The sequence below is a fragment of the Passer montanus genome, unplaced genomic scaffold (genome assembly GCF_014805655.1).
Source record: "Passer montanus isolate IOZ18808 unplaced genomic scaffold, ASM1480565v1 scaffold202, whole genome shotgun sequence".
Classification (NCBI taxonomy): Eukaryota; Metazoa; Chordata; class Aves; order Passeriformes; family Passeridae; genus Passer; species Passer montanus.
The window spans coordinates 625,219-651,686 of record NW_024366615.1 but is presented as its reverse complement, the minus strand read 5'-3'; the positions used below and the strand labels follow the sequence as shown (position 1 = coordinate 651,686).

Here is a 26,468-nt window from a genome sequence, read left to right as displayed (position 1 = left end):
ATGCTCTGTGTGGAAAGGACAAACCAAACAGATCTTCCTGGGATCTGGCTGGGAAAAGTAGCCCCAAGCTGTTACAGCCAACAGGGAGCAGGCATAGGGTGGCCAAAGGTGCAGATTGTTTTGGTGACAAATTCCTGCTAAGCAGAGCCCAAAGTACAGCCTGCTGCAGCCAGGGAGTCTGACTTGGTTTGTGCTTACTAGCCAGAGTTTGTATCTGACAGCAGCTTTTAAATACAAAAAGATACTAATTTTGAATGAATAATAAATGAATAATCTAAAATGAATAAGTCTGAAAGCAGGTTGAGAGTTGTGTCATTTATGTCCTCCTTACTGTAGGGCCCACTTGTTAGAAAACCAATGTTATTTTTTCCCTGAAAGCTGAAGTAGTGACTAAAACAGATTACTTCTGATAAATAAAGAAAAAGAGCAGAGAAGATACTTCCAAGATCAGAACAGCAGAGGCAGAAATTGTATGTGTTTCTGTTGGTTTTTGTTCTGTTTGTTTTTGTTTTTTTTTCCCTGAACACTGACATTTCCTTCTGTTAATTTTTAATTTTTGTCAGTTGTTTAATGGAGGAATTTGTTTTTTGGCAGTGATCTCTTAAAGTGAAGGACACGTGAAGGAAAAGCACCAGCCTTGTAGATGTGAGAGGAATCTGCCTGGGTTATGTTGATCCCAACTCATGCCCTGCATTCATATTTCCATAGATGACAGCTTTATTTATTAAAATAGGAATGGGTCCATATTTATCCTCTACTGCTCTGAAAAGCTACTTTTAAAAAATGCTGCTGTAGATCACAACAGAGATTTGTCTGGTTTGAATTTCTGTTTTTCCCCCGCAGATAGTTGATCACCCAAGCAATACTAGATCAATTAATTGCTGTGTGGGAGAAGAAAAGGCCACAGTTAAATGGATCATTGATCTTTTGTGTCAGAGATGAAAACTTTGCTTCTATAAGCAGCTTTTCAAGCTTCTATTTACTGACAAAAGTGTGCAGTTTGTAGTGGATTCTGGACTTTGTTCTGTGCTGTTCTGTGTTTGTAGGTGTATTCCATGAAACATGAAATTCCATGAATTGGTGTGGATAAAAATGGCAGTGCCTGCGTGCTGGGGGGGGAATGTTTTGACGTGTTTTTAAAAGCTCTGGGTGTTTGTTCCAGAAAAAAGCAAGGACAAAGTACCTAAACTTTGGAGTGAGCGTTCAGCTTTGTAACATGTGAGCTTCCAGCCTCATTCAGTGCCAGTTTTGGCATTTCTTAGGGAGGGAGACTGAAACTTTTAACAGTTCAGACCAGCAGTTTGTCCTGCTCACGGGGAAAGTCAGAGTAGCTTCCCATACCTTTTGAGCTGGAATGAATGACATGAATGTATTGATTGTATATGAGTGACTGATCTCCAGGAATTTGTTCCTGTCAGATGTGCACATTCCAGAGCTGTTCCCTGCTTTTGGCTTAATGCTTGTTCCAGTGATTCATTAGCAGAATCTGTAATGTGTGCAGAAAGCACTAATGAAAAGTGCAGTCCTGGTCCCAGTGTGCAGAACTCCCGGGGGACTTGCAGCAGTAAATGACATTATTTTTCTGCTTAGGCTGAACGTTTAATATGAAACCAATCAGTATCAGTTTCCCAGCAGTCCTGGATCTAGAAGGGGACTGATGTACTTAATATCTTAAAATATTCTTCGGATGCTGCTGTTGCAGTTTGTCAGTTGGAGAAAGGCTGTTTGAAGTCATTTTCATGAAAGTGATGAGCTGCAGGAAGAAAAGATTGAAAGAAAATTTTTAGAAATATACATGAAAACATCCAGCTGGCAGTGGATTATGTGAGCATGGTATAAACATAAATCCAGTATCTGGTAACGATTATGTTTCAGAAATATGCTTGTAATTAAATTAAAGATAGAAAAGCAATTTTTTTCTGGAAGAGACAAGCCTAAGAAGAATATAGTTATGAAGGCATCATTGTAAAATCTTTCCTCCTTTATTTTAAATTCAGTTTATCTTTAGAACAGTTTCATACATCTTTTCACTGGAGTGAATTGGTGTGGATGTTGGGGATGCTGAGTGTAGTGAGTAAAAATGCCTTTAATGGATTAGTGCTTGGAGCAAAATACCCAGAGGGAATCAAACTGCTGCCAGGACCCAGGTTGCAGGACCCTGCAGGGTGGGCTGTGCTCTGTGCATGAATTACCTGTTCAGGTGGCCTCAGACCTGTGGCCAGAGGTGTTCTCCCTGCTTTGTGTTCTGCTGTTGTGCCCATGCAGGGCTCTGAGTGAGGCAGACATGGTGTGTGGATGGGCAGTGTTAGGCTGTGTCATTAAATGTTACTTTTGTCAGCCCTAAGCTGGGCACTTAGGTGCCATGTTAATGCTCTTCTCTCCTACCTGTGCATGCAGTGAGCTGCTGCAGTTCCAAGAGGATGGTTTTGTATAGATTTATACAAAATCAATATTTATTATGTATAGATTTATACAAATATTTATAGATTTATACAAAATTGATATTTGAAGCCAGCTTTCTTTGCACTGGAGGGCAGGAGAAAAGTGTAAGTCATTTAGAAGTCACCTCCTAAGCAGCAGCTTTTCTGGCTGTTTGTTCTTCCATGACAAAAATCTGGAATAAGGCTTGAGAAGTGAACCTGGCTGCCCGTGCTCTGCCAGAATTTGAGTGTTTTCAACCAGACTGTTCATGGCCCGGGTCAGGAGGTGTTTTGGGGCCCTGGAACCTCTGGCACCCTCAGAGGGCTGGCTCTGAATAGCTGCAAGAGTCAGCAGCAGGACAGTTTGGGTTTCTTGAACAAGCTCCACCTTTCCAGCTGCCAGCCCTTGCACAGTGGATGCCAGAGCAGGTTTAGCAGCTTTCCAGCAGGGATTCCCTGTCTCTCCCCAGGAGACTGTGGAGATCTGTTGAACTTCCCTTTCTTCTCCCCTGCCCCTCCACCCTCAGGCCACTTGGCAGGCTTTGGCCAGCTCCAGGCCAGGTCTGACCTCTGTTCCCATCTTCTCCCTTGGTGCTGGCTCCTCCCCGAGTGCCCGAGCAGCACCCAGAGCCCTGAGGTTGGGGAGGAGAGCTGAGGGTGGTGTGTGTGGTACATCCATTTCCTAGGGAAAGAACTCAACACCTGTGAGCAAATCCAGCCTGCCAGGGACTGAATCCTCAGCCAAAAGGGATGGCAAGAGAGGGCAGGGCACTGCTGGGAGGGAGGACTGTGCCTGACATGGCCGCTTCTGAGACTGGCCAGCACTTCCTGAGGCAAAGATCCTGGGAGAGAAGGATGCAAATGCCTAATTAAAGATAGAACTGACATTTGGATCTACAGAAGGCTGAGAGCAGTTGCTGTCTGTGTTTTCCTGTGTGTGCAACAACCTTAAAATACATTGCTGTGATCTTCCCTGGTAGGCTGAGCCTCAGCGTGCAGGGTTTGGGGGAGAGAACACCCTGAGAGCAGGGAAGTCACTTTTTGGGTATGGAGCTTATCTTTTGTCAAAATGCAAGTTTGAATTCTTTGTCACTTCCTGCTTTCTCTGGAATTTTTCAGGAAATGTTGGCAGCATATCAAAATATTAAATATAAGGGCTGTAATGTTGGGGTGTTGTCAACTTCTGTCAGCAGGGACAAGGAGGTTTTGGTGGCTGTCCTGCTGTTCCTTAGCTCAGCTGAGCAGAAAAATCAAGTTGAACTCCTCATTTTGTTTAGTCTCATCTGTTACCTGGAAGGGTGAACAAAGGAGTTTCCCATGGGGGATAAGTTAGGAGAAGCTCTCTGGGTTTCATCGTTCCCCTCTTATCTAAGAGTTTATCTCAGTTTTTATTGCTGCCGTCTCAGTAGTTACTCTTTCAGCTGCCATGTGCATTATGTGGGTGTTGTAACTGAACATAACTTGTTTTTCACCTTTCTGGTGCCTAGGAATTGTGAGGTGTTGTAGATGCTTATGTGTGGTGAACTTGGTAGTATTCCTCAATTTTATCTCTCATTTTTCAGAATGTCTCAGTGTCTTCCTATTCCTTATTCCCTTTTTACATCAAATATAAAACTTTTCATTTATGTGCCATGGATTAAATAAAAATAAAAAATCCAAGTATCTCAATTCTGTTAGATGATTTGGTGTGGAGCTTAAATCTTACTGACATTTAAACATTTTGAACCTTTGGACAACTGGACCTGCAGAGCTGATGGATTGAGGAGTGCCAGGGGTTGGCAGGAGGGAAGGTGAGGCTGTGTTGGCAGTATGTGCCTTGTCAGTGAAGGAGATACTCAGGAACTCAAAGTTCCCTTTGAGGCTGAGGGTTCTGCTCTCTGGGCTTTGCATGTGGTGGTAATGACTTCACCTAAACCAAACCTTTCTCTGGAACTTTGTTGTTACATTTCCTTTCTGGCTGCTGGTCAGACCTGGCTTGAGGTCTGGATCAAAGGTACTTGCAAATCTGCTGTGACTTTTCAGAGCTGTGAAGGAAAATACTCTGAAATTCAGCTTATCCTTCTGGGCACCCCAGAATGGACAATTAACGTTGGTGGAGGTCTTTTTTATCCAAGAATTCCATTGTTTTAACTCTTCAACTGAAACAAACACTGTTGGCTTTTCTCTGACATAAACATGAGGAAATGTATTGGAGGGTTCAAATAATTTGCCACAAAGGAGGTGCAGGACCACACATGAAATGAGACTTGAGCAGCTGCTGACAGGAGTTCAGTCAGTGTTGGGTGTTCTGAATCAGGTTTGATTTCAGTACTGGCTTTGGTTTTGCCTAATTTTGAGTAAGATGTTTGAGTATAATTTGGAGTGATAGCTGTGGAAAAAGTGATACTTTTATGTTTGTCCCTGCATGTGCAGAAATGTGTGCTGGTTTGGAAGTGTGCAGGGGAGGGGGTTGTTGGTGTCCTTGCATTGGAAGATGTTTGTAAAATCATAAAATGATTTGGGTTGGAAGGGACCTCAAATCTCATCCAGGGACGCCTTCCACTGTCCCAGGCTGCTCCAAGCCCCAATGTCCAGCCTGCCCTGGGACACTGCCAGGGATCCAGGGGCAGCCACAGCTGCTCTGGGCACCTGTGCCAGGGCCTGCCCACCCTCACAGGAGAGGGATATTTCCCAATATCCCATCTCAACCTACTCACTGTTGGTTTGCAGCCATTCCCTGTATCCTGTTAATTGTAAATAATCCCTCTCCATTTTCTTGTTGGCTCCCTTCAGGTACTGGAGGGTTTCAGCTGGGTCACCCTGGAGCCTTCTCTTTGCCAGGCTGAACAATCCCAGTTGCCCCAGGTTTATTTGTGGTGAAATATAACTGAGCATAGTAGGTGTGAGGGTTGAGTAAATTTTTTTTGCTGTTTCACACTATGTAAACTGAGTTAGTATAAAAAACCCCCACAAATAACCAAAGCATCAAAATCAGTGCTAAAAATCGATTCCTTAATTAATTCTTTTTATTGTGATCCCTGTTGAGTCTCTTTCCTTGATAGTCTGGGCTGCTGCTTGTGTGGCATATGTGGTTTTCAGGGCTGCTGTGCTGGCCTCCTACAGAGCTCTTTGTTCTGGTGACCAGGGAGGGTCAGGCTGGAGCTCAGGGAAAGGTTCTGCCCCAGAGGGTGCTGGGCACTGCCCAGGGAATGGGCATGGCCCCGAGGCTGCCAGAGCTCCAGGAGCACTCCCAGGGGTTCCCAGCGTGGGATTGTTGGGGTGTCTGGGCAGGGCCAGGGCTGGGTGAGTGTGTGGGTCCCTTCCAGTCCAGGCTATTCTCTGGTTCTGCAGTCTGATCATCTTCCCTCGGGCACTGATGGTGTGGATTACCCTGCTGGGGAAGTGCTCTGTGCCTCTGAGGCGCAGAGGGAAGAGTTACACATCCATTCCTGCTCTGATTGTGTGTGCAAAGTGAAATGCTTTCAGGAGCCATGCTGATTGTGCAGCTGTGGCTGAGCTGTACCCTGCACGTGTAGCTTGATCACCTCACAAGGCAGGGCAGCTTCAGATGCTTCCAGAAAAGGCTGAGGTTTGTTGTGTGAGGAGAGACAGTAGCTCTACAGAGGGAGGGCCCTGGCCATTTCCCTGACTCTCCCAATCTTCCCTAGGCCGCACCAATGGAGCACATCCAGGGAGCTTGGAAGACCATCAGCAATGGGTTTGGGCTGAAGGATTCTGTCTTTGATGGCCCCAACTGCATCTCCCCCACCATCGTGCAGCAGTTTGGGTACCAGCGCCGGGCGTCCGACGACGGCAAAATCTCGGATACGTCCAAAACCAGCAACACCATCCGTGTCTTCCTGCCCAACAAGCAGCGCACTGTGGTGAGTCTGTGCTGCCTGCAGCTCACAAATGCTGCCCTGCTCCCACTGCTGCCACTGGCGTGTGGGTCTGGCACCAGAAATGCCCTCCTTCAAAAGGGTCTTACTGGGATTGAGTGATGGTCAGCAGTTGGTTGGTTTTAGAGGATGTGTTTTGTTTTAAACATGTGCTGTATCTGTATTTTGAGAAGCTCTATTGCTCTGCCTCAATGCTGTGAATTTTCTAAAGAACATGAGCATATTCCACATGAAAAGGCATTGTTGGCTGACCTAAACAATGATGCCTGTGTGACACTCCTGTAATTTTCCTTGCCTGGATGCCCACAGTGAAGTGCGGGGGTTAAAGCCGAAGTGAAACTTGTTGAGGGAACACTTCTGTTCAGGTTCTTGGAGCTTAGTGTACCTAATAATAGTCTTACCCAAAGTTTCCTGAAATCTAAATTAAGCCTTTTTCTGTACTTGAGGTAGCTCCATTTGACTGCATTTCTATTCCTTCTGTAGGCTGCCTACTTGTGTAAAATCCTGTTTCATAGAAACTCAGTCATTGTAAGAAATGGAGAAGTTATAAAATAGCTTCAGAATGTCCTTTGCAGGAGTGCACTTTGTGCAGTTCTCATGGAATTTCTTAAAATGGGAAAAGGGTCTTCCTCTCTTGGAAAGCTTGAAGAAATTGTGCAGCAGTGTGTGAATGTTGTGCTGGTTTTCCCTTTGGTCGCAGGTGAACGTGCGGAATGGGATGACCTTGCATGACTGTCTGATGAAGGCACTGAAGGTCAGGGGGCTGCAGCCAGAGTGCTGCGCTGTTTTTCGACTTCTTGCTGAACCGAAAGGGTAAGAGTGAAACTTCCTCCCAGAGAATGTAAAATATTGGGTTTGGAATAGCAGCAGTAATGTTTTCTTCCTCTCTGGCTAATTTGTCTTAAAGCAGTTTGGTTGTGAACACTTTGTGTTGCTTTCTTTCTGTCTTCTAGGGTAACTGTCAGCTTCCTGTGTACTGGCAATTTCATTTTTGTTTTAAAGCTAAATATTGAAAAGAATTAAAATGGGGGGGTTCACTCGAGTGCTTGCAGCCCCTTACTGAGGGTTTTGCCATGATCTAGATGAAGTGATGCCTTCCTTATCTTTGAGGTGCATTTCTGTGCTGTCTTTGTAGTTGGTAAATTCAGTGTCAGTGGTTCTTAGCCCACTTCCCTGAACAGTTCTATGTGCTCAGTTTTAAGGCTCTGCATTCCTCTACAGCTTCCCAATGTTTGGATTTCAGTCTCACTTCAGATATTCCTTATTTATTTGTGGGACTGGGGATGCTGCTATTAAATACCAGTTGATTGTTTTACAAGCTGAGGGAGTGAAGGTATCTCTTAACTTCACACCTCCTCAGGCTTGGCCTTAAAGCTCCCTGCAGCCTCAGGCAGTTGTGGGGTTACATCTCTGAGCAACTGAGGCCATTCTGGGGTCACCAAAACCTAATAATGGCTTTTGTGTCACTGAGGGCGTCACTCATAATTTCTGTTACATTTATGAGAGTATTTCTGTGACTCCATTAAAGCTTCCGGGTCAGCTTTATGTCAAATATTTTATAAAGAAATGTTAAAAATGAGCAGAAGAAGAGGTGACTTGCAATATATTCCAAGTTGCTTCTGATTTTTTGAGTGAAGGACACTGAGATCTATCTAGCTCACTGTAAGAAGTTAGCCATGCTGTTTTGTGTATTTGTTTTCAGTTTACTCAAGAAAACTCACCAGACATAAGTGTTGATGAGGCCAGACACCCCCAAAGTGAGTTTGTTGTCCCCATTTTGTGTTCCAGAAAGAAAGTGCGTTTGGATTGGAACACAGATGCTGCCTCCCTGATTGGAGAGGAGCTGCGAGTGGACTTCCTCGACCATGTCCCACTCACCACACACAATTTTGTAAGCTTTTCCTGCTCTGTATTCTGCTGGGAGTTTTATCTGTTGAACCCCAGATTTGGCCAAAGGATGTTTTGGGCATTAGACAGCTTCTGGCTTTCTGGACACAGGGATTTGCAGAAGTTGTGGTTGATTCCTTCACCCCTGTTCCCCACAAACTGCATTCCCTAAATATCAATTTGCAATGAAATGCCAGAACTGTGTTTGTTACCCTGCTGATCCCCAGGTGTCACAGACTGGCAAAAGCTCACATTGTGCATGTTCTTTACAGGTCTGATGAGTGCCATTTTTATTTTACATAAATACCTGTGGCTCTAACTTGTGGTAAGATAACCATGTCTTTAAAGCCCAGAAAAGGGAGAAAATTTACATTTGCAGTCTCTAGCTCATCAGTCAAAAGAGGCTGGATAAGTTCAGCAGCTTTATTGGACTGATGGTCCAATATTTATTATTTGTACTGGATATTCAGGGGTGCTGTTAATTCTGCAGGTCATGACATTATTTTGTGAGCTGACGCTGCCTTGTTATTTGACAAGAATATTCTATGGGCGAATGAAAGGCTTTACTTTGTAGTTCCTTTTCAAAAATGGATTATTTATTCCACACAAAACAAAAATAAGTAGGAGGTGGTTTTGCACTTTGTGGGTTTTTTAAATTTTAAAATTTTTTTAAAATTCTTTTTTTACAAAGAGATAATGCCCAACTCTAACAGTTTTACCTTGTGTTATTGTCTTCTCCCTGTGAAGGAACTCTGTTCCCATAGTTTAGCTTTTTTCTTGTTTTGTTCTAGAAATACATTGTGGTAATCCTAAATCCTAAAGGATTGTAATTTACATGCATTAGAAAGGTTAGGCTTGATTTATAAAACCTGAAAGTCACTTTGCTTCTACATTACATTTGAAAAAATCTACAGAAAATGTCATCTGCAGTTGGTCAGCAGAAAATGAATGTTTTTCTCCAGGTCTGGAAGAAGCTGAAATTTGGAGCCTTCCTCTCCAGTAGGTTCTGGAGGAAGAAACCCCTTGGTTCATTTTAATATTCTTTTTCATACTTCAGAAGCTTTTAGAAAAACAAACTAGGCTGCCATTTAAAGAAATACAAATTCCTTCTATTATTTTGATCACTAAGAAATAGTATTTCTCATACAAAGGATATTGGTTAGTCATAAACACCAAGAGTTTTGGATAATAAAAAAATGAGGTGGGCCTTCCAGTCTGATCCTCTTTCATCTCTTTGGTGCTACTGAAAACAAACAAAACCCCCAGCTCTTGGCTCACACAGCTCTGTCACCTTGCTGAGCAAAAATTTGCTTTTGCATTTGACAGAACACTTGTCCTTTTTTTCCCTTGTTTGTTTGTTTCATAAATAAAGCCTTCAGTGTTTCTAAACTTTCCAGGTTTCCAACCAGACTGGAAATCCGTGATAGAATATTTGAGTGTGGCTTTAAGCTCAGGAGCAACCTGGGGGCTCTGACAGCATTTTAGCATGGCTATTTATTTCTGTCGGGCTCTGAAGATCCAAATGTCAGTTCATGAAGAGTTAATTAGCTGGGATTAATCACTGGCTATGTTTTCCAGGCTCGGAAGACATTTCTGAAGCTTGCCTTCTGTGACATCTGCCAGAAGTTCCTGCTCAATGGCTTTCGCTGTCAGACGTGTGGCTACAAATTCCACGAGCACTGCAGCACCAAGGTGCCAACCATGTGTGTGGACTGGAGCAACATCAGGCAGCTCTTGTAAGGACTGCTCCTTTCTAATGGCAGCAGCAATTCTGGCTGACAGCTGGTTTTGTGTCTCTGATCACTGAGATCCTTTTGGGTTGTTGGGAAGGCAGTCCCTGTGATCAGTGTGCAGAATTGTGGATCGAGCTCATGAAACAGCCAGCAATGAGTGTCTGTTCCCAGGGGAAAAGGCCGTGCACATCAACTGCAGTTTGTTCTTGCTCTGGACTGGAATATTCTGGGACAAGCAAACAAACACCTTGAATGACCAGGCAGTTGCTCCAGTGCTCTCTGTTTGAGCAGGGGGACAGCAATTCCTCTCACACAACACATGTTAGGAATCAACCAGGCCATGACTCAGTTGGATTTTAGCTGCTGGAAACTTTAGTGTTCACCTGTTCTACACCTCAGCTTCTGGCACCGGTGAGGATGGTGAATGGTGAGAAAACAGATGGAGGATAATACATTCCTAATACCAGTAACAAAAAGTTGAAATTTATTGTGTTAGAATTCCTTTTGTGCAAAAGTGTTAAAGCCTGTAATTGTTTTTATGTGTCTTAGTGGTTGTAATTTTTTATAACTAAACTTGGTCACGTGGTTCTGCATTTTCTCATACTAAGAGAGTGCAGGATGACTTGTGCCACTTGGTGCTACCTGGCTTTAATAGAACTTAATTGTGTCAGGTACCCTTTTAGGAAAATCTGAAGTCTGATACAAAAAGATTTTGTCTCAAGTTTGGAAAGAACACATGGAATTTTTCTTTGGGAGTCTGAAGGCAGAGGTTTTAGCTGTACACAGGAAAAACACGATGTAAAGATAGGAATGTGTTCATGAAGTTAATCATGCTGCAAAGAAACAGCCCTTTAAAATTTCAGCTTTCAAAAGCATTGTACAGGAGGTAGTGTAGCAGTTGAAGTTGTAATTGTTTTTGTTGATATTTCAGATTGTTCCCAAATTCAAATGTCAGTGACAGTGGTGTCCCTGCACTACCTCCCTTGACAATGAGACGGATGCGGGAGTCTGTCTCCCGGATACCTGTTAGGTAAGCTTGTATTTCCTGTCATTTCTCTTTTGGGAAATACACTTCTGTCAAAACAATCAGTCCAAAGCAGTCAGAGACCCCCAGCTCCTCCAAAGCAGAGCAATCTGATAGAAGGTTGGGATGAATGTGCAAGGCAGCAACACCACTTCATCACTGACAACTCTTTCTTGTTCTTAGATCCACCAAAGCATTGATTTCAGATTTCATAGTTTCACTTTTTTAGCTTTCAAATTTTATGGTAGAGTATTAAAGGCTTTTTGGAGACCTTTGTTTTTCTGCCTAAGAAAATGCAAGGCTCCCTTTTGCTATTTTTGTGAATTAATTTTATCTGATCAGGTAGTGTGCATCGAGAGTTTGTGTCTCGTGGTGGATGATTCACATCCATAACTAAAATAATGGTCTGATATTATGATGAGAGATGGGAGTGTAAGGAGAGAACAGTGGGAACTGAAAATATGCCCCTCTAAAAGAAAATTCTGATACCTAAAGAGAACATTCCTATAGTTTTAAGTGCTGAAATGAAACTTGTGTCCCTTTCCAAGGGGCCTGTCCCCTGACCCTAACACGTGCCTGTATTCTTTCCCTTGAAATTCTAGAGGCTGAAGAGAGCAGGCCAGCTTTTGTTTTTTCTGCACCCATTTGAACAGTCTGGTCAGGAATGAGGCACAGAGCACGTAGCTGACTTGTAAATGGTTCTATCTCTTTATTTCTTTATTTTAATGGGAACTGCATCAGGAATTGATCTTTGCCATCTTACTCTTGTTTCCAGTGTTGTTGAGCAATGACTTATTAATGTTATAGATCTTTTGAAGGGTTTTGTGAAGGCTGGCCCATTTCAGTTAAGATACATTTGTGTTTTGGGATCCTTATGGTCTGAGTGGCCTTAGCTGTGATTTATAACTCTTTGTTGAGCTGGATTTTAGTCTTGGCCTCCTTTTAACTGGTGTTGGGTTTCATGACTTCCTTGCTGGCTGTTCTGTGCAAACCATTGAACAGTCTTGCAAAGCTTTACAAATTCAGGGCTTAGCTCTTAAGCTGTGCATTTAACAGGCTTGAAATGAGCAGTTTGTTTAGTTTCACAGTTCTGAATTCATCTCTCAGAGCCAGTATTTTGGCAGTGTATTAAATGTGATTTGATGGGGATTGAGGTGAACTGTGGCAAGATTCCTAACAGCAAAAACAGCTAAACACACTAATAAAATATGTGAACTGACAAGATCTTCAAGTTTTTTCAAATTTATTTCTTAAATTAAACTGGGACTGATTCAGCTGACCAAGTAGTTTAGTTGATGTGTAAATCCCAGCTTTTCCTCTGCTTGGAATTGTGTGTGTATTGCTTTTGGACAGGTTACACTGAACAGTGTTTTTCACTTGCCAGAGGGGAAAAAAAAATAACCACAACTCTCCCTTTGTCTCTGTTTCCTTCTCAGCTCCCAGCACAGGTATTCTACACCTCATGCCTTCACTTTCAACCCCTCCAACCCTTCCTCTGAGGGCTCTCTGTCCCAAAGGCAGCGCTCCACGTCCACCCCCAACGTGCACATGGTCAGCACCACCATGCCTGTGGACAGCCGCATCATCGAGGTAACGTGGGCTCACTGCAGGGCTCGCTGGGCTGCACTGCCAGCCACAGGCACTGCCTGCTTCTCCTGCTGCCTTCTCTCCTCTGCTCACTCTCTGCCTCAGCTGGCTGATGGTGAGGAGTTCAGGAGACACATTTGCATAGTTCATACATGATTAATTCTCGCTGTCTATCAACTTTGCTGGAGTAATTGGTGAATTCTAGGGGTGTGTAAAGATGCTTAACAGTTAAGCTCAGTTTTGTGAAGAAATGCTATTTAGACATGTGTAAAAATGTTCTTCCAAATTTAAAAGTCTGGGTTTGTGGGGAGGCTGGTATTTTTAAGAAATCAGACTAAAGGTGCCCTAAGTCTGGGTGTAGTTCTTGGACTTGGAATGCTCAGGTCAAAGCTACCTGGGGATCTGTTTTGTGTTACACCTGTATGGAATTAATGACAGTTTTGGGCCTGTGGGCTGAAGCCAGCTCTGAGACTATTTCTGCTGTTCTTGCCTTCAAGCACCATTTTCTTCTATTTTCCTACCATAGGCTGTCAGTGAGGGACAACTCTTGGAAATCAGGCCTAAAGTGGTTGGGTTTCTTTAGTTTTGTTTTGTGATAACCTTAACAAACTGGTATGCAGGAAAGGCTGGCAGAGGAAGGTGCTGAACTGCAGGGCTTGGGACAGAGAGGAAGCTCTGATTGTTGCTTTTGCCTCTGGAATAGTTAAAAAACTGGAGGCCAAGCAAAAGCCTTTCACTGCTGAGCTCACCTGCATCTTCAGCTGGTGATTTATGGACTTGTGTGAAACGTGAAGATCCAGAGAGTTGCTCTGGACCCTGGCAGCAGAACAAGAGTGCTCTGCAGTCCCAGGAAGCATTTTTTGTCAGAGCTTTGTGTCAGCTGCGTTTATGGGGGAAGGTGTCCTCCCTTTCTCTTTGGGTTCTTTGGCTCCCAGCCCTTTCTGCTGGTTCAGAGGCTGGGCTGACCATCTCTGATGGCACAAACCACAATGAAGCACTCAAGAGAATCTGAATTACTGACCTGGTAGAGTGATGAGTCTTTAAGGAGACATTACTTTCTTTATTTTTTATGCAGAGCAGTAAAGCCAGAAACACTTTCTATTCTGGATCTTCACATTACCATAAAAATAGTTTTTATGTCCTAAGGGCTTTTAAAAGGCCCCAAGCCATGCAGAAAGAAACTAGCAGAGAGAAAAACCATCATAAAAAATTATTTACCCAAGGATAGATCCTGAAGATAGAGAACTCTGGGTTTGAGCAGGAATACTTAAAGATTTTACTGCACATAATAATAATTTATCAAGCAAATAGTTTACTTTTTCTTTCATTTAGCCTAACATTTAATTTTTAGAAATATTTTTTATACTTCCTCTGTTCTTTTCTTTTATCTTTTACTGTGTTGGCCTAGAATAACAGCCTGAATGCTTCTCCCAGCTCCTGGTGCAGACGCTTTTGTTTGAGGGGAAGAGTAGGTATTTCCTTGGTGCCTTTTGTTTTCTTGTGATTAACAGGATTGCTGTAACTTGTAAGCCATGGCAGTGTCCACCTGAAGTGTTTAATCTGGACCTGATCTGATGAGCATATTTCCAGCATGTTTCTACTCAAATCTTGAGGCTGTTAATTGGAAGAGGCAAATTGATAAAGAGCTTCACGTTCAGTTTATCTGGCTGAATTCATCCTCCTCTGAATGTGAATAGGCTTGGGTTAGAATGCATGGGATCTCACAGCTTTTAAAGCAAAACCTTCTCAAAACACATCCATTTATGGCTTTTCCCCTCTGGAAATGGTTTTTATTGACTGTACCCATCCAAAGCCCTAAGATTAAGAACAAGTTGTTTTTATTTCCCATCAAAGTAAAGTTGACAGACTACAGCACCGGGGATGGTGTTACTTGTGTTGTAAGATTAACAGGATTGCTGTAACTTGTAAGCCATGGCAGTGTCCACCTGAAGTGTTTAATCTGGACCTGATCTGATGAGCATCTTTCCAGCATGTTTCTACTCAAATCTTGAGGCTGTTAATTGGAAGAGGCAAATTGATAAAGAGCTTCACGTTCAGTTTATCTGGCTGAATTCATCCTCCTCTGAATGTGAATAGGCTTGGGTTAGAATGCATGGGATCTCACAGCTTTTAAAGCAAAACCTTCTCAAAACACATCCATTTATGGCTTTTCCCCTCTGGAAATGGTTTTTATTGACTGTACCCATCCAAAGCCCTAAGATTAAGAACAAGTTGTTTTTATTTCCCATCAAAGTAAAGTTGACAGACTACAGCACTGGGGATGGTGTTACTTGTGTTGTAAGAACAGGGGGTTTGGTTTGTTTGCTGTTGAATTCAGAAACAAATAAACAAATATTCACATCAAGATTGAAGCTCAAAAATACTTTTTCAAAGTAAGAACTCCACATGGATAAGTATGAGAAACAATTTGAATTCTTTAGTCATCCTTTGCCAGCTTCCTTGAAAGCAGTTACATTCTCAGGCTGATGTACAAAACCAGTCACTTGTTATTCAGGTTCTGAAAGGTTTTTATTATCCTTAAATTGAACAGAATTAGGAAATTGAGGAGTTCTTCATTGGTTGTTCATGCAGATTTTAATCCACTCAGGTGTGGAGCAGTGGCAATCTGCAAGAATGCTGTACTTAGTCCAGCCTGGATGAATGCAACTAATTAGCTAAAACAATGTATTCCATAACTGAATCTTTGCTAAGGATAATAATTTGAAACTGTGCAGTGCAATGTGGGCTTGTTCTGTCCTCCTATGAAATCTTACATTTATTATTCTACTAATTAGCTAGAGAATTTGCATTGACTTCTGTTAACGTTGACAGTGTTTAACCTCTCTGTAGTGCATGTTCTTGCTTTGTACTCACACAGTCCCTGGATATTTTCCCTTTCCTGTTTGTACTTTGGGATAATGCAAAAGGCAGGTGAGAAGCTGTGCAGTGCTGTTTGTCAGAGCTTAGTTCTCTCTTGTGCATGGCTGTAGAGTTGTGTTGTGCCCGTGGCATGAGGTGACACTTGTGGCACTGTCCTGGTGACCTGTGGGAAAACACTGCTCAAATGCCAAATTCCCTGTGGGAATGTGCTTGGAAAAGAAGAGGGGTTTGTGTAGTGGCACTTGTGTAGCCTTTTTTGGGGGTTGAAGCAGTATGTGCAGTTATTTCACACTGGATGTTGAGGTGGAATATTTGGGGGGGTTTAAAAGTCCTGCTTTAGCTCAGAAGCTGTTTGGGAGGTGTTCCCTGGGGCAGGGGCCATCCCAGGAGCTCTGTCCACACCTGGATCATGAGCATGAAGTGCAGGGGGAATGCAGACACTATTGCTGCTGGTTCTTCTTGTTTTGTGCCCTTTTTTCTCTTTCCTTTTTGGTAGCAGTCCTTTCAATATGCTGTGAATCTCTTCCCTGTTGTCAGAAGTCACAATTGCATGGGTTTCCTGCAGGATTGGTGTGATGACAGATCCCCAATCCTGGAGCTGCTGGCCAGAACTGTATTGCACTAAAACTGGCCCAGCAATTGCCACACCAGCCCTGCTTGTTCCTTGGTGTGTTCCTTGTTCCTTTATTAACTTTATTATCCATTTTCTCTGTTGCAGGATGCAATTCGAAGCCATAGTGAATCAGGTATGAGTTCAAAAATTAAATATTTCCTAATATGGTTCGGTTTCGTTGTTTCCTTGCTCATCAATTGTTTTCTTGTGTTTCTGTCTTAAAGCCTCACCCTCTGCTCTGTCTGGAAGTCCTAACAATATGAGCCCAACTGGCTGGTCTCAGCCTAAAACCCCAGTCCCAGCCCAAAGAGAGAGAGCCCCTGGATCTAACACACAAGAAAAAAACAAAATTGTAAGTATGGTGATGTTTGTTTTAATTTAAAAATGAGTTACACTGTGCTGGGAGGAGTGGTGTGTTGGGATGAATTTCTGCACTGAAAGGTGCAGCTAATCTTGGGTTGCTCTGCATTGTGGATACAGGAGCAATTTATTGTAATTAATTTGGGAGTGATGGCACTGTTGCCTTGGGTTATAAATACTCAGAACAAAGTGTTCTGAGTGTTAAATTAATTTCAGGCAGTGGTGTGACATTGTCAGTGCAGGTCCAAGGATTACCTTTTAAATCTTTAGAGGTTGCATCCTTTTGATCCAGTTTTAATATATTTAAAATTGGCTTTGTTAGCTCTGTTTGAACTGTGTTGTTTCCATACAAAGTGGATATTGACAATGCCTTCATTTCCATTGGACAGTCAAATGTCTCAGGGAAAAACAGATTTTACAAAATGCAACTTTCCCTCAAAGGTTTGCTTTTAAACTTAGGGGTGGGAGGAAAGAATGAAAAGTTAGAATAATAATTGATAATATCTTGAAATTTTGGAAGGCTTCTAAGCCTTCACAAGGAAACCACAGTTGCTCAGTGGCATTCAGTTTTTGCTCACTTAGACATTTGAGACTTTTGCTCTCATCTGTTTGGCTTATTCCATTTAAATATGCAAGAGTTCCAGAATTTTAGCATTGTGCTTTTGAGGAAATGACTTTTTTAAATGTTTCAGATGTTTTTAAATAATTGATCATAAAATATATGTCCCTTTTAAGATCTCAGATTAGGGTTTAATTTTCTAGTGCAGATCTTCAAGATAAACAGTTCAAGACATCCAAGAAAATGGGGTGATTTTTTGTTTGGGTTTTTTGCTAAAAACCACCACTGCCTTCCCAAACTGAGGAGAAAAACAAAAATCCAAACTACAGGACAAACCCCTCAAGGTTTCAGGTCAACTTGAACTTGTGTAGAGGAAGTTACTTACTTTTTTTGGTGTGTGTATAATACAGGTGATTAAAAATGAAATCCCTGTGAATTGTTGTTCCAGAGGCCTCGTGGACAGAGAGACTCCAGTTATTACTGGGAAATAGAAGCCAGTGAAGTGATGCTCTCCACCAGGATAGGCTCAGGCTCTTTTGGGACAGTTTACAAGGGCAAGTGGCACGGTGAGTCGTGCTCTGGGGGGACAGCAACCCAGAGAAGATGGATCTTGGGGTGCTGGGTGCTCATCTGCCTCCAAAGGGAGAATGGATTTATTGCTGCTGGGCGCTCATCTGCCACCAAAGGCACCAGGGAGAGTGAATTTAGGGGTGCTGGGGGCTCATCCTTCACCAAAGGCACAGGCAGAATGGATTTAGGGGTGCTGGGGGCTCATCCTTCACCAGGGGAACAGGGAGAATGGATTTAGGGGGGCTGGGGGCTCGTCCTTCACCAAGGGAACAGGCAGAAACAGGAACTGCTGTGTAGGAGCAGCACTGGAATTAGAGCAAAGCCCAGACACCAAAACCTGAATCTCACTACTGCATCTCCATTTTCACCCCACTGATCTCTTCACTCCCATGTTCCACCCCAGCTTGCTTTCTGAAAAGGGTTTATTTTCTGTGAGCTGGGAAATTCCACAGTCTGCTGTTCAATTATAACCTTTGTGGTTTAATTAGCATGCTTCATTTCAAGGTGGGATGGAAAGGAAATCAGCATAAATTGGGGAGTTTTTTCAATGGAAGAAAGATGAATGTGAGAGTTTGGTCTGCAGGTAGTGGGACTATTTTGAAAACAGGCACACTGCAAAGCTGCAGAATTTGTTTCCAAATTCATGACTTGTGATTTTGAAGAGAAACACACAGAAAACCCTCCAGGCTCTAATTTAAATGGCAGTATTGTCAGAAAAAAGCCTGACAAAACAAACCTGGAAACTTACCTGCTGCCCTCTATTTTTAATGAGTAAATACTTGCATGTCTCAAAGCCCAAATGCTGTCAGCAGCAAGGGAAGCACTATTGTTACACTAAAAGTAATGAGCAGGCTCTGATTTTCATTATGGAAATTAAATGGGACACAGAAATCAAGAGGAAAAATTAGTTCAGTAGGATTTTGTAATAAAAACTAAATTAATATTATGATTTATTTTAATAGAGCATTGACACCCCTTCAAAAATTAAATAGTTAATGAGATTCTGCATGAAAGAGAGCTGTTGGGATTTCTAATGTGCTCAAATGAAGTTTATGTCTTAAACACTTCAATATTTAAATTTGATAATAAAACCACAAAGGTGTGTGTACATATGTCCTGCAAAAAGGATTCTAGCCCAACATAGCCCTTAAAAATAGAAGGGAGGTGTGGGAATAATTAATTAATGGCTTCTTCCATTAGACTGAAATTCAGCTCAATTAATTTCTTAATAACACAGAAATTTGTCTGCCAGAAGATCTTGACCCTTTAGTAGAGGTTTGCTGTGCCCAGATGAGGAATTTTAATGACATTGTTTATTAATGCTGCTTTGAAGAGGAAAGGAAAGCTTCAGTTTTAGTAACTTTTGTGGTAATTGCATTTCCAGGGGATGTAGCAGTGAAGATCCTAAAGGTTGTTGACCCAACCCCAGAACAGTTCCAGGCTTTCAGGAATGAAGTGGCTGTCCTGAGGTGAGCTGGTGTTCCACTGCTGAATTCTGATATTCCAGGTGCTGCATTTGCCTTCCAGCCCTCCTGGAGCCTTCTGGCCAACATTCTGTGTGTGACAGAAACAAAAAGCAGATTTCCAGAGAAGAACAAAAAAGTTCAGAGAATTTTTGTGGTCTCTTAACATCCACATTGTTCAGACCACACTGGGCAGTGCAGGTGGGGATTAATAAATTCTGCCCTAATCCTCACCACCAGACAACACCTGAACTCTTCAAGTCTTGAATTTTGAAGGTCCTCTTCAAATTGCAGCATTTTTTTTTTCCTTAAACATGTGATCAGTGCAACTGTTCTCTGCTTTCAGATCCTGAGGTTTTTTACTGTCTGATGTTAGTCCTGAAAATGAACCAAGTAGATACATAAAAAACCATCTCCTTATCTGATAATTCTTTTAGGGTTTATAGCTGTCCTTTGGTTTCACTTGGAATTCAGTCTTCCACCTAAAGCTAGCACTGTTTCCCAGCTTCCAGGGTGATTTTTGTCATTCCAGTAACTTTTAACACCACTTGCAAGTGTGACTGTTGCTTGTTGATGTCAAACCATTTGAATTTTCAGATGTCCTTTTCTTAATTGTTGCTTACTAAAAGGAAGTATTGTAACTAAAAGGTTAATAAAGGAAAGGAAATATAGTAACTAAAAAGCAAAAGATGAGCTGAAAAACAGAAAATGGCAACTGTGGAACATTTAAATTATTTGTAAACTCAAACTTCTCTCCCACATTGACCTGGGATTGCAGAGATGAAATGCCTTCAGCAGGAGTGCATTTTGAGCAGCCCTGGGAAGCATTTTTGGTGCAGCCACTGATTTCTCTTGGTGCTCCTCTGTTAGGAAGACCCGGCACGTCAACATCCTGCTCTTCATGGGCTACATGACCAAGGACAACCTGGCCATTGTCACCCAGTGGTGTGAGGGCAGCAGCCTCTACAAACACCTGCACGTGCAGGAGACCAAGTTCCAGATGTTCCAGCTCATCGACATCGCGCGCCAGACCGCGCAGGGCATGGAGTGAGTGCCCCTCCTTTCCCCCTTCCTCCTTTCCCCCTTCCTCCCTCCCCCCACTTATATTTTCTCTATTTTATCTGCTTGTCCATCCTGAGTTCTTGCTGTAGTGCAGCAGATGAAATGCTGCTGTAAATTCAGAATGAAGGGGCTTTTCCTCCCCTGTGTTAGTGTAACACTGCAGTGTTTGACACACGCTGATTGATGGCCTGTGGGATGGGGGCTGGCTGCTCTGTTCCCCAGGACTCACACAGATGTTTTTGGAAGCATTTCCAGCTCTCTGCTTTCAGCCTGCTTCTGATGCTGGGAGCACAGGAGCAGCTGCTGCTGCCACAGCTCATTCATTGTAGCTCAGGCCAGGTTTGCAGTCAGACTGAGGAGCTGGGCACGTTTAAATGGGGCACTTTGGAACAGTCAGACTGAGGAGCTGGGCACGTTTAAATGGGGCACTTTGGAACAGTCAGACTCCAGGAGCTGGGCACGTTTAAATGGGGCACTTTGGAACAGTCAGACTGAGGAGCTGGGCACGTTTGAATGGGGCACTTTGGAACAGTCAGCTCCAGCACAGGGTACAGAGCTCATGGCTGTGAGGACAGCCCCACTTTTCCAGGGTTCATGGAACTTGTGCCACTCCTTCCTGGCATCTCTCCACTGCACTGAGCACAGCTCCATTTCTTTGTTCCCAAAGTAGCCTCACGGAAAGCCAGAAGGGGTTGGGTGTGTAATAAAAGTGAATAAACTGTCTTGGGGGGAATGAAAATGCTGGTTGTGAGCAGCCCTGCTAATGGCTCTTGTGCTTTTCCCTTCACAGCTATTTACATGCAAAGAACATCATCCACAGAGACATGAAATCCAATAGTATCCTTCCTGAGTCTTCATTCTCTGCAGGGAGGGAGGGGTTTCTTGGTAATGTGGAGCTTGCTTTCTGTGGGGGCTGCAACAGCTATTTAAAATATATTTATATATGTAACTACTGATGGGCAATCCCTGTTGATGAGCTAGCAAGGACTTCCACAGAACATCTGTGCTTGTTTACCACTCTGGGGGTAAAGATGTGCAACAGTTGTGCTCCAGGAGTCTCTTATTTTACTGAAGTGGGGTTTATTCAGTCCTCTGGTACCCACATGCTGCTCCCCTCATTGATGGGAGGTGTGTGTGCCTGTTCTTCTGTGTGCACACATGGGTTTGTTTCTGTCTCTCGTGTATTCTTAACATATTTAGAACTCCTCATGTAGCTGGCAGTAATGAAGCCAAAAATCTTACTTTAAACTCAAGGAAAAGCAACCTTTTACCATTATATTTCATGCAAAAATATATATTCAGTAACACATCTGGAGGGAAAATGTGAGCTGATTTCTTTCACCTTTGAAATGCCTGCTGTTGAAATTACCAGAACATCCTTGGAGATGGGAATTGGAACTTCCTTCCATCAAATGTGACCAGGATGTTTTGGCAAATGTCATCATACAAAAAATCTGCCAAGTTCAGTAGTTTCAGAATGTCAGTGGATTCCATTTTCAGTTAAACAAAAACCACCCCAATTATTTTACTGCATAGGAGGCCAGAAATTTGTGATTCCTAGTAATGGTGATCATTTTTGTGAAATAAGTTAGCTCTGCTCCTGACCTACAAATGAGAAAATTCAGAAATATAAACATGACTGACTCTATATTTTTGAACTTGCAGCATTCCTAAGTGAAATCATTGAATGATAACTTCTTAAAATAACCCCAGCAACGAAGGTTCTGGGATCAGTAACAGACAGATGCATGAAGGAGATAATTATAAATAGTGTGGCTGTATTTCCAGTTAAAATCATAGTTAAACCTCAGGAGATCTGCCACAGAACTTTATGGAAGTAGATTTTATTTTGATATTTACAAGTACTTTTGTACTTGTACCTACTTGATACTTTTGATACTTACTTCTCCTTGTAATTGTTTTTTTCTTGCTTTTCTGACTTGTGAACACCAGTTATTTAAGGAGCTGCAGACATGGATGGTCATGAACTGCTGACTTCTGTCCTAGCTCACCATAAAGATAAATCTACAAATGCTGCTGGAACATCTGCTCTGGTTTAGTGTTAAATGTTGGTTTGAAACCCTTTTCCTTTGTTTCACACACAGCTCACAGCAGGTTTCAATAAAACAAGCAGCACTTGCTGCTCAGGTCAGAAACCACAGAACTGTTGACTCAATTTTGTGCAGTTTCTTTAACAAACCTACAGATATATTTCTTCATGAAGGCCTCACAGTGAAAATAGGAGACTTTGGTCTGGCAACAGTAAAATCCAGGTGGAGTGGATCCCAGCAGGTGGAGCAGCCCACGGGCTCCATCCTGTGGATGGTGAGCACAACATTCCCTCCTCTGAGATACTCCCCTCAGCACTGTCCTGAGCACTCAGCTCTGTCAGTCCTGTGTGGATTTTTGTTCCTGTGTAGAACAAGTTAAAATGGAAGTGCTGGAGGCATTAATTGTGCAAAGTAGGCACCAGGCACCCATGGACTCTCCCCTGGGGCTTGTGAGTTGTTTTAAATATTTAGGGCTGCCAGTATATCTGGGCATGTGTATTAAAAATATCAGGATGCTTGGCTAAGACTGTTTTGTGCTCTGTAAAATACACACATCACCTGAAACAAAGTTCCAGAAGCAGAAGTGTTCTTTTCTGTAAAAAAAAAATATACAAAAAGCCAAGTTTTTAAAAACTTTCCATAAAAGGATTTAAAACTAATTTACCCAATGGCATGCAATGTATTTGTGAACATGAAACAGACCTTGGGGAAAAAAACCCTGCATATTTGCTCATTGCAGGCTTTTAAAAAAAATTGTATTTATTTTAGTAATTTATGGCCCATCTTTGCTGAGCTGTCATGGGGGGAGGTTGTTTCTGTTTCCTTGGAAGCCCCTGTGATCCCTTATCAAGGTTTTTGTGCTGTTGTACTTTAGTGCTTTGCTTAATAATTCTGAGGGAATTCTTTAGGAGGGAGAAAAGATCTTAGCCATTGGGAAAGTTCCTCTGGTGGTTCACACCTTGTTTTTTCACTCATCTGACTGTTTATTTTAAGAAGCTTCATAATTTGCAAATCTGTTAAAATGTTCCTGCATTTCTTCCCTGATCTGTTCAATATGTGCTGTTTTGTGTTTGGCTTTCACATTTCCTGACCATGTTTTGGTATCAACTTACAAGAGATAAGAATTTTGTATTTTTCCCTTTTAACCTTGATCCCAGTTTAAGAACTGATGGTGAAACTCAGGCTCAGTTCTGTGTGAGATGCAACAGGAGTCAGTAAATGTTGCAAATCCAAATACTAATATTTTTTTTTGTAATGGCAAAATGCTTGCTCAGTAAAGCATTGATATTTTTGTGTGCTCTGAACTGTTTTGATATTTTTGATAAGATGTGGAGTAGCCCTGCCTGAACTCATCCAAGAGCTTTAGGTAAACTCAGAGCTTTGGGGGTGCCCTTTGCTCACTCACTGCAGCTGAGCTCACTGTCTCTGCCTCCCAAATCCTTTCTCTCCTCCTGTGCTGCTGTTGTTCATGGTTTGTTGCCCTGGCAGGCCCCCGAGGTGATCCGCATGCAGGACAGCAACCCCTTCAGCTTCCAGTCAGATGTCTACTCCTATGGAATAGTGCTCTATGAGCTGATGACAGGGGAGCTGCCCTACTCCCACATCAACAACAGAGATCAGGTGAGGCACCCTCTGGGAGCACTCCAGCTGATTCCTGCCCCTGGCACATCCCCTTGGCCTCCAGAAGTGCAGGGTAAACACAGATGCAAACCAGCTGCAGTGGTGTTGACAACCTGCTTGGTTTCAGCAGTAAATGTGTAACTGAGTGTTCACCTCAGTATTGACAGTCCAGCTACTCAAAGGAAAAAAAACAACTTTGTTCATAAACATTTGAAGTGCCCTGTTAATTTTTTCCCAGGTTACAGCTTTTGCTGCACAGTAAAATACTGGTTTTTACATTTGCAGTTATAGGAAAGTCACATTTTGGTGTTAAATATCCTGCTGCTACATCAGGAAGATGGGATTTGGTGCTTTTTACTAAGGGAAAACCCCCAGTAACTATTGTGCAACCTTGGAATATTGAATCTTTGTGTTTGGTCTTTCCTGAGCTGTGCTGTTAGGCAGAGCTGCAGGGCTGTGCTGGTGCCCTGTGGGTTTCCTCACCGGGGGGCACTGCAGCTGCCCAGCAGTGAGGCCCCTGTGTAACCTGCTTTTTGTGCTCTGCGTGGTTGCTTTGCAGATCATTTTCATGGTTGGCAGGGGCTATGCTTCCCCAGACCTCAGCAAGCTGTACAAGAACTGCCCCAAGGCCATGAAGAGGCTGGTAGCAGATTGTTTGAAGAAAGTGCGGGAAGAGCGACCTCTGTTCCCACAGGTGAGCCCTGACAGGCCCTGGGGCTTTATGAGGAGCCATTAGCACACACTGGTCTGCTCAGATGGAAATTCTGGTTAAGGGAGGTGCAGCCTGTGCCCGGTTTCTGTCTTTACTGATAACGCAGTTTGTGTTTTGGTTGGACTGGCACTTTCTGAGTCCATGGAACACAACCTGCAGTTGTGAGGGCTGAGGCTGTGCTGGGCTGGCTTTCAACACCTGATCTGCCCAGAGACAAACCAAACCCCCCTCACTCCATAAAAGTGAAATCTATCTCTGATATCCATTTTATTTTAGAGTAGGCTTGAGGGAAATGAGAGGCCACTTGCTCCTTTCCTTCCCCACAACTCTGAACAAGGAAACAAAATCCACTGGGGGATGTAAATTCATGGAGCATTTTTTGGTATTTCTGCAAGGGATGCTTTATCTTTTCCTGTCACTATGGGGATGGGGAGGGTACTTTCTTAAACTCATTGATTATAATTAATTAATTAAACATCAGCAATTTTGGAAAAAATAATTTCTTGCTGTTGCAGTCAAGCATTGTTTAGAAAGTTGTTTCTAAATGTCTGGCAGACGATGCAGTTCCTTCCCTGTTACTCTGCTGGGGGGTGGTTCAGAGGCTCATTAATTGCTCCCAATGTCTGTGCACTGATGAAAAGCACCCTCAAGCCTCTGGAGCCCCTGAGGCCTCACAGCACTGACAGTGTGGGCACAGCTGGGTTCCTCCAGCTGTTTTCAGTGCCCCACGGAGCATTAATGCAAAACCTGAACTGGATCAGAATTGAGTGAGTGAGTGAATGAACGAGTTAATGGCTGAATGACGGCTGAAATGGGAGCAGAGGGCGCTGCAGGCCCCACAAGCCTCTGAGAGCTGCTCTTTCCCCCAGATCCTGTCGTCCATCGAGCTGCTGCAGCACTCTCTGCCCAAAATCAACCGCAGCGCCTCGGAGCCGTCCCTGCACCGCGCCGCCCACACCGAGGACATCAACTCGTGCACGCTGACCTCCACCAGGCTGCCCGTGTTCTGAGCTGCTCCTGCCCTGCTCCTGGCTGGAGCAGCAGCACAACTCCAGCTGTGCCTCCAGCCTCGGTGTCCGGGCTCCTCCAGCAGGAGCCTCCGCGTCCCACCCTCCGAAGAAGCTGCTACGGATTTGTGCAGTTCTCAGCCTGCAGGGACACAGCTCCTCATTGCCTTTGCTACCATCTCTTGTTCTGGGAGAGGTAACAGACTACAAATCAAGAGATCTATTACTATTTTTTTAATAGATGCACTTGAGCCTTATTTTCCCCTTCCCAGAAGCGATGGCTGTTTCCTTGGCAGTGGCTCTGGCTGGGTGTGCTCTGTGCTCAGTGAGGGGGCTCTGAGGACAGGTGATGTTCTGGTGCTCTGACTGCCCCATGCCAAGTGTCACCTCACCCTGGGGAGTTGTGCCTGGAGTGGGAAGAGGAAATAACTCTGGAAATCAGCTCCTGCCTAAGAGCTTCACCAAGCCAATGAAATAAGTTCAAATGCTAATCCAACACAAAATAGTTTTGCAATAGTTTTGCACATAGAAGAAAAACTCTTGCAAAAGGATGGAATCTGTTATGAATTGTCCTGCTCAGAGAAGGAGGTGAGCCAGTCCTGTTCTGGTGATCTTGAGAAGCCTCCCAGCTGCCTTTGGTACTATGGACCTGCTGCTGCAGCCCAGGCAGGGGTGAGGAGTGCTGGGCTGGGCTGGCAGAGGCTGAGGATGTTCCCACCTCCTGCAGAGGCTGCATCCCAGCACAAGCTGTCGTCCAAGAGATGCACTAGCAAGAGGAAACTGAGCATATACAGTTTTTCTTGTTGATTTGGGTTTTAATTTTGTTTTTATTGCTCCTGAGAAAATGCATTTATTGTAAGCCAAGGTTCCTCTGATTATCTTATTTTAATAAAATAAATTAAATTTTAGGTTTAAGATTCAACGTAGTCATTTTAATGTAGTTATCCACAGTTCCAAGTGGGACATCTGCATTTGGAAAACTCAAGAAATGACATTCTGAATAGTTTTTAAAAAGGAACTGATAAATAATAGCAGTGCAAGT

General features: G+C 43.2%; 1 protein-coding gene across 8 annotated transcripts in view; it reads left to right on the top strand.

Moving 5' to 3' along the window:
* RAF1 (Raf-1 proto-oncogene, serine/threonine kinase) overlaps nt 1-26,334 on the top strand; it is a 64,336-nt gene extending 38,002 nt beyond the window's left edge. For 5 of the 8 annotated variants that reach the window (XM_039708459.1, XM_039708458.1, XM_039708457.1 and 2 more), the window contains 17 exons: nt 6,068-6,283; nt 6,999-7,111; nt 8,087-8,189; nt 9,764-9,921; nt 10,850-10,948; nt 12,379-12,532; nt 13,938-13,997; nt 16,128-16,155; nt 16,247-16,374; nt 17,390-17,507; nt 18,896-18,980; nt 19,845-20,021; nt 20,827-20,873; nt 22,243-22,361; nt 23,576-23,707; nt 24,267-24,401; nt 25,289-26,334. In XM_039708459.1, coding sequence (XP_039564393.1) covers nt 6,077-6,283; nt 6,999-7,111; nt 8,087-8,189; nt 9,764-9,921; nt 10,850-10,948; nt 12,379-12,532; nt 13,938-13,997; nt 16,128-16,155; nt 16,247-16,374; nt 17,390-17,507; nt 18,896-18,980; nt 19,845-20,021; nt 20,827-20,873; nt 22,243-22,361; nt 23,576-23,707; nt 24,267-24,401; nt 25,289-25,429 — 2,004 coding nt within the window. In that variant the 5' untranslated portion in view covers nt 6,068-6,076 and the 3' untranslated portion in view covers nt 25,430-26,334. The remainder of the gene's footprint in view (nt 1-6,067; nt 6,284-6,998; nt 7,112-8,086; nt 8,190-9,763; nt 9,922-10,849; nt 10,949-12,378; nt 12,533-13,937; nt 13,998-16,127; nt 16,156-16,246; nt 16,375-17,389; nt 17,508-18,895; nt 18,981-19,844; nt 20,022-20,826; nt 20,874-22,242; nt 22,362-23,575; nt 23,708-24,266; nt 24,402-25,288) is intronic. The other 3 variants (XM_039708462.1, XM_039708463.1, XM_039708464.1) reach the window with 3 other exon arrangements.
* The last annotated feature ends 134 nt before the right edge of the window (nt 26,335-26,468 follow it).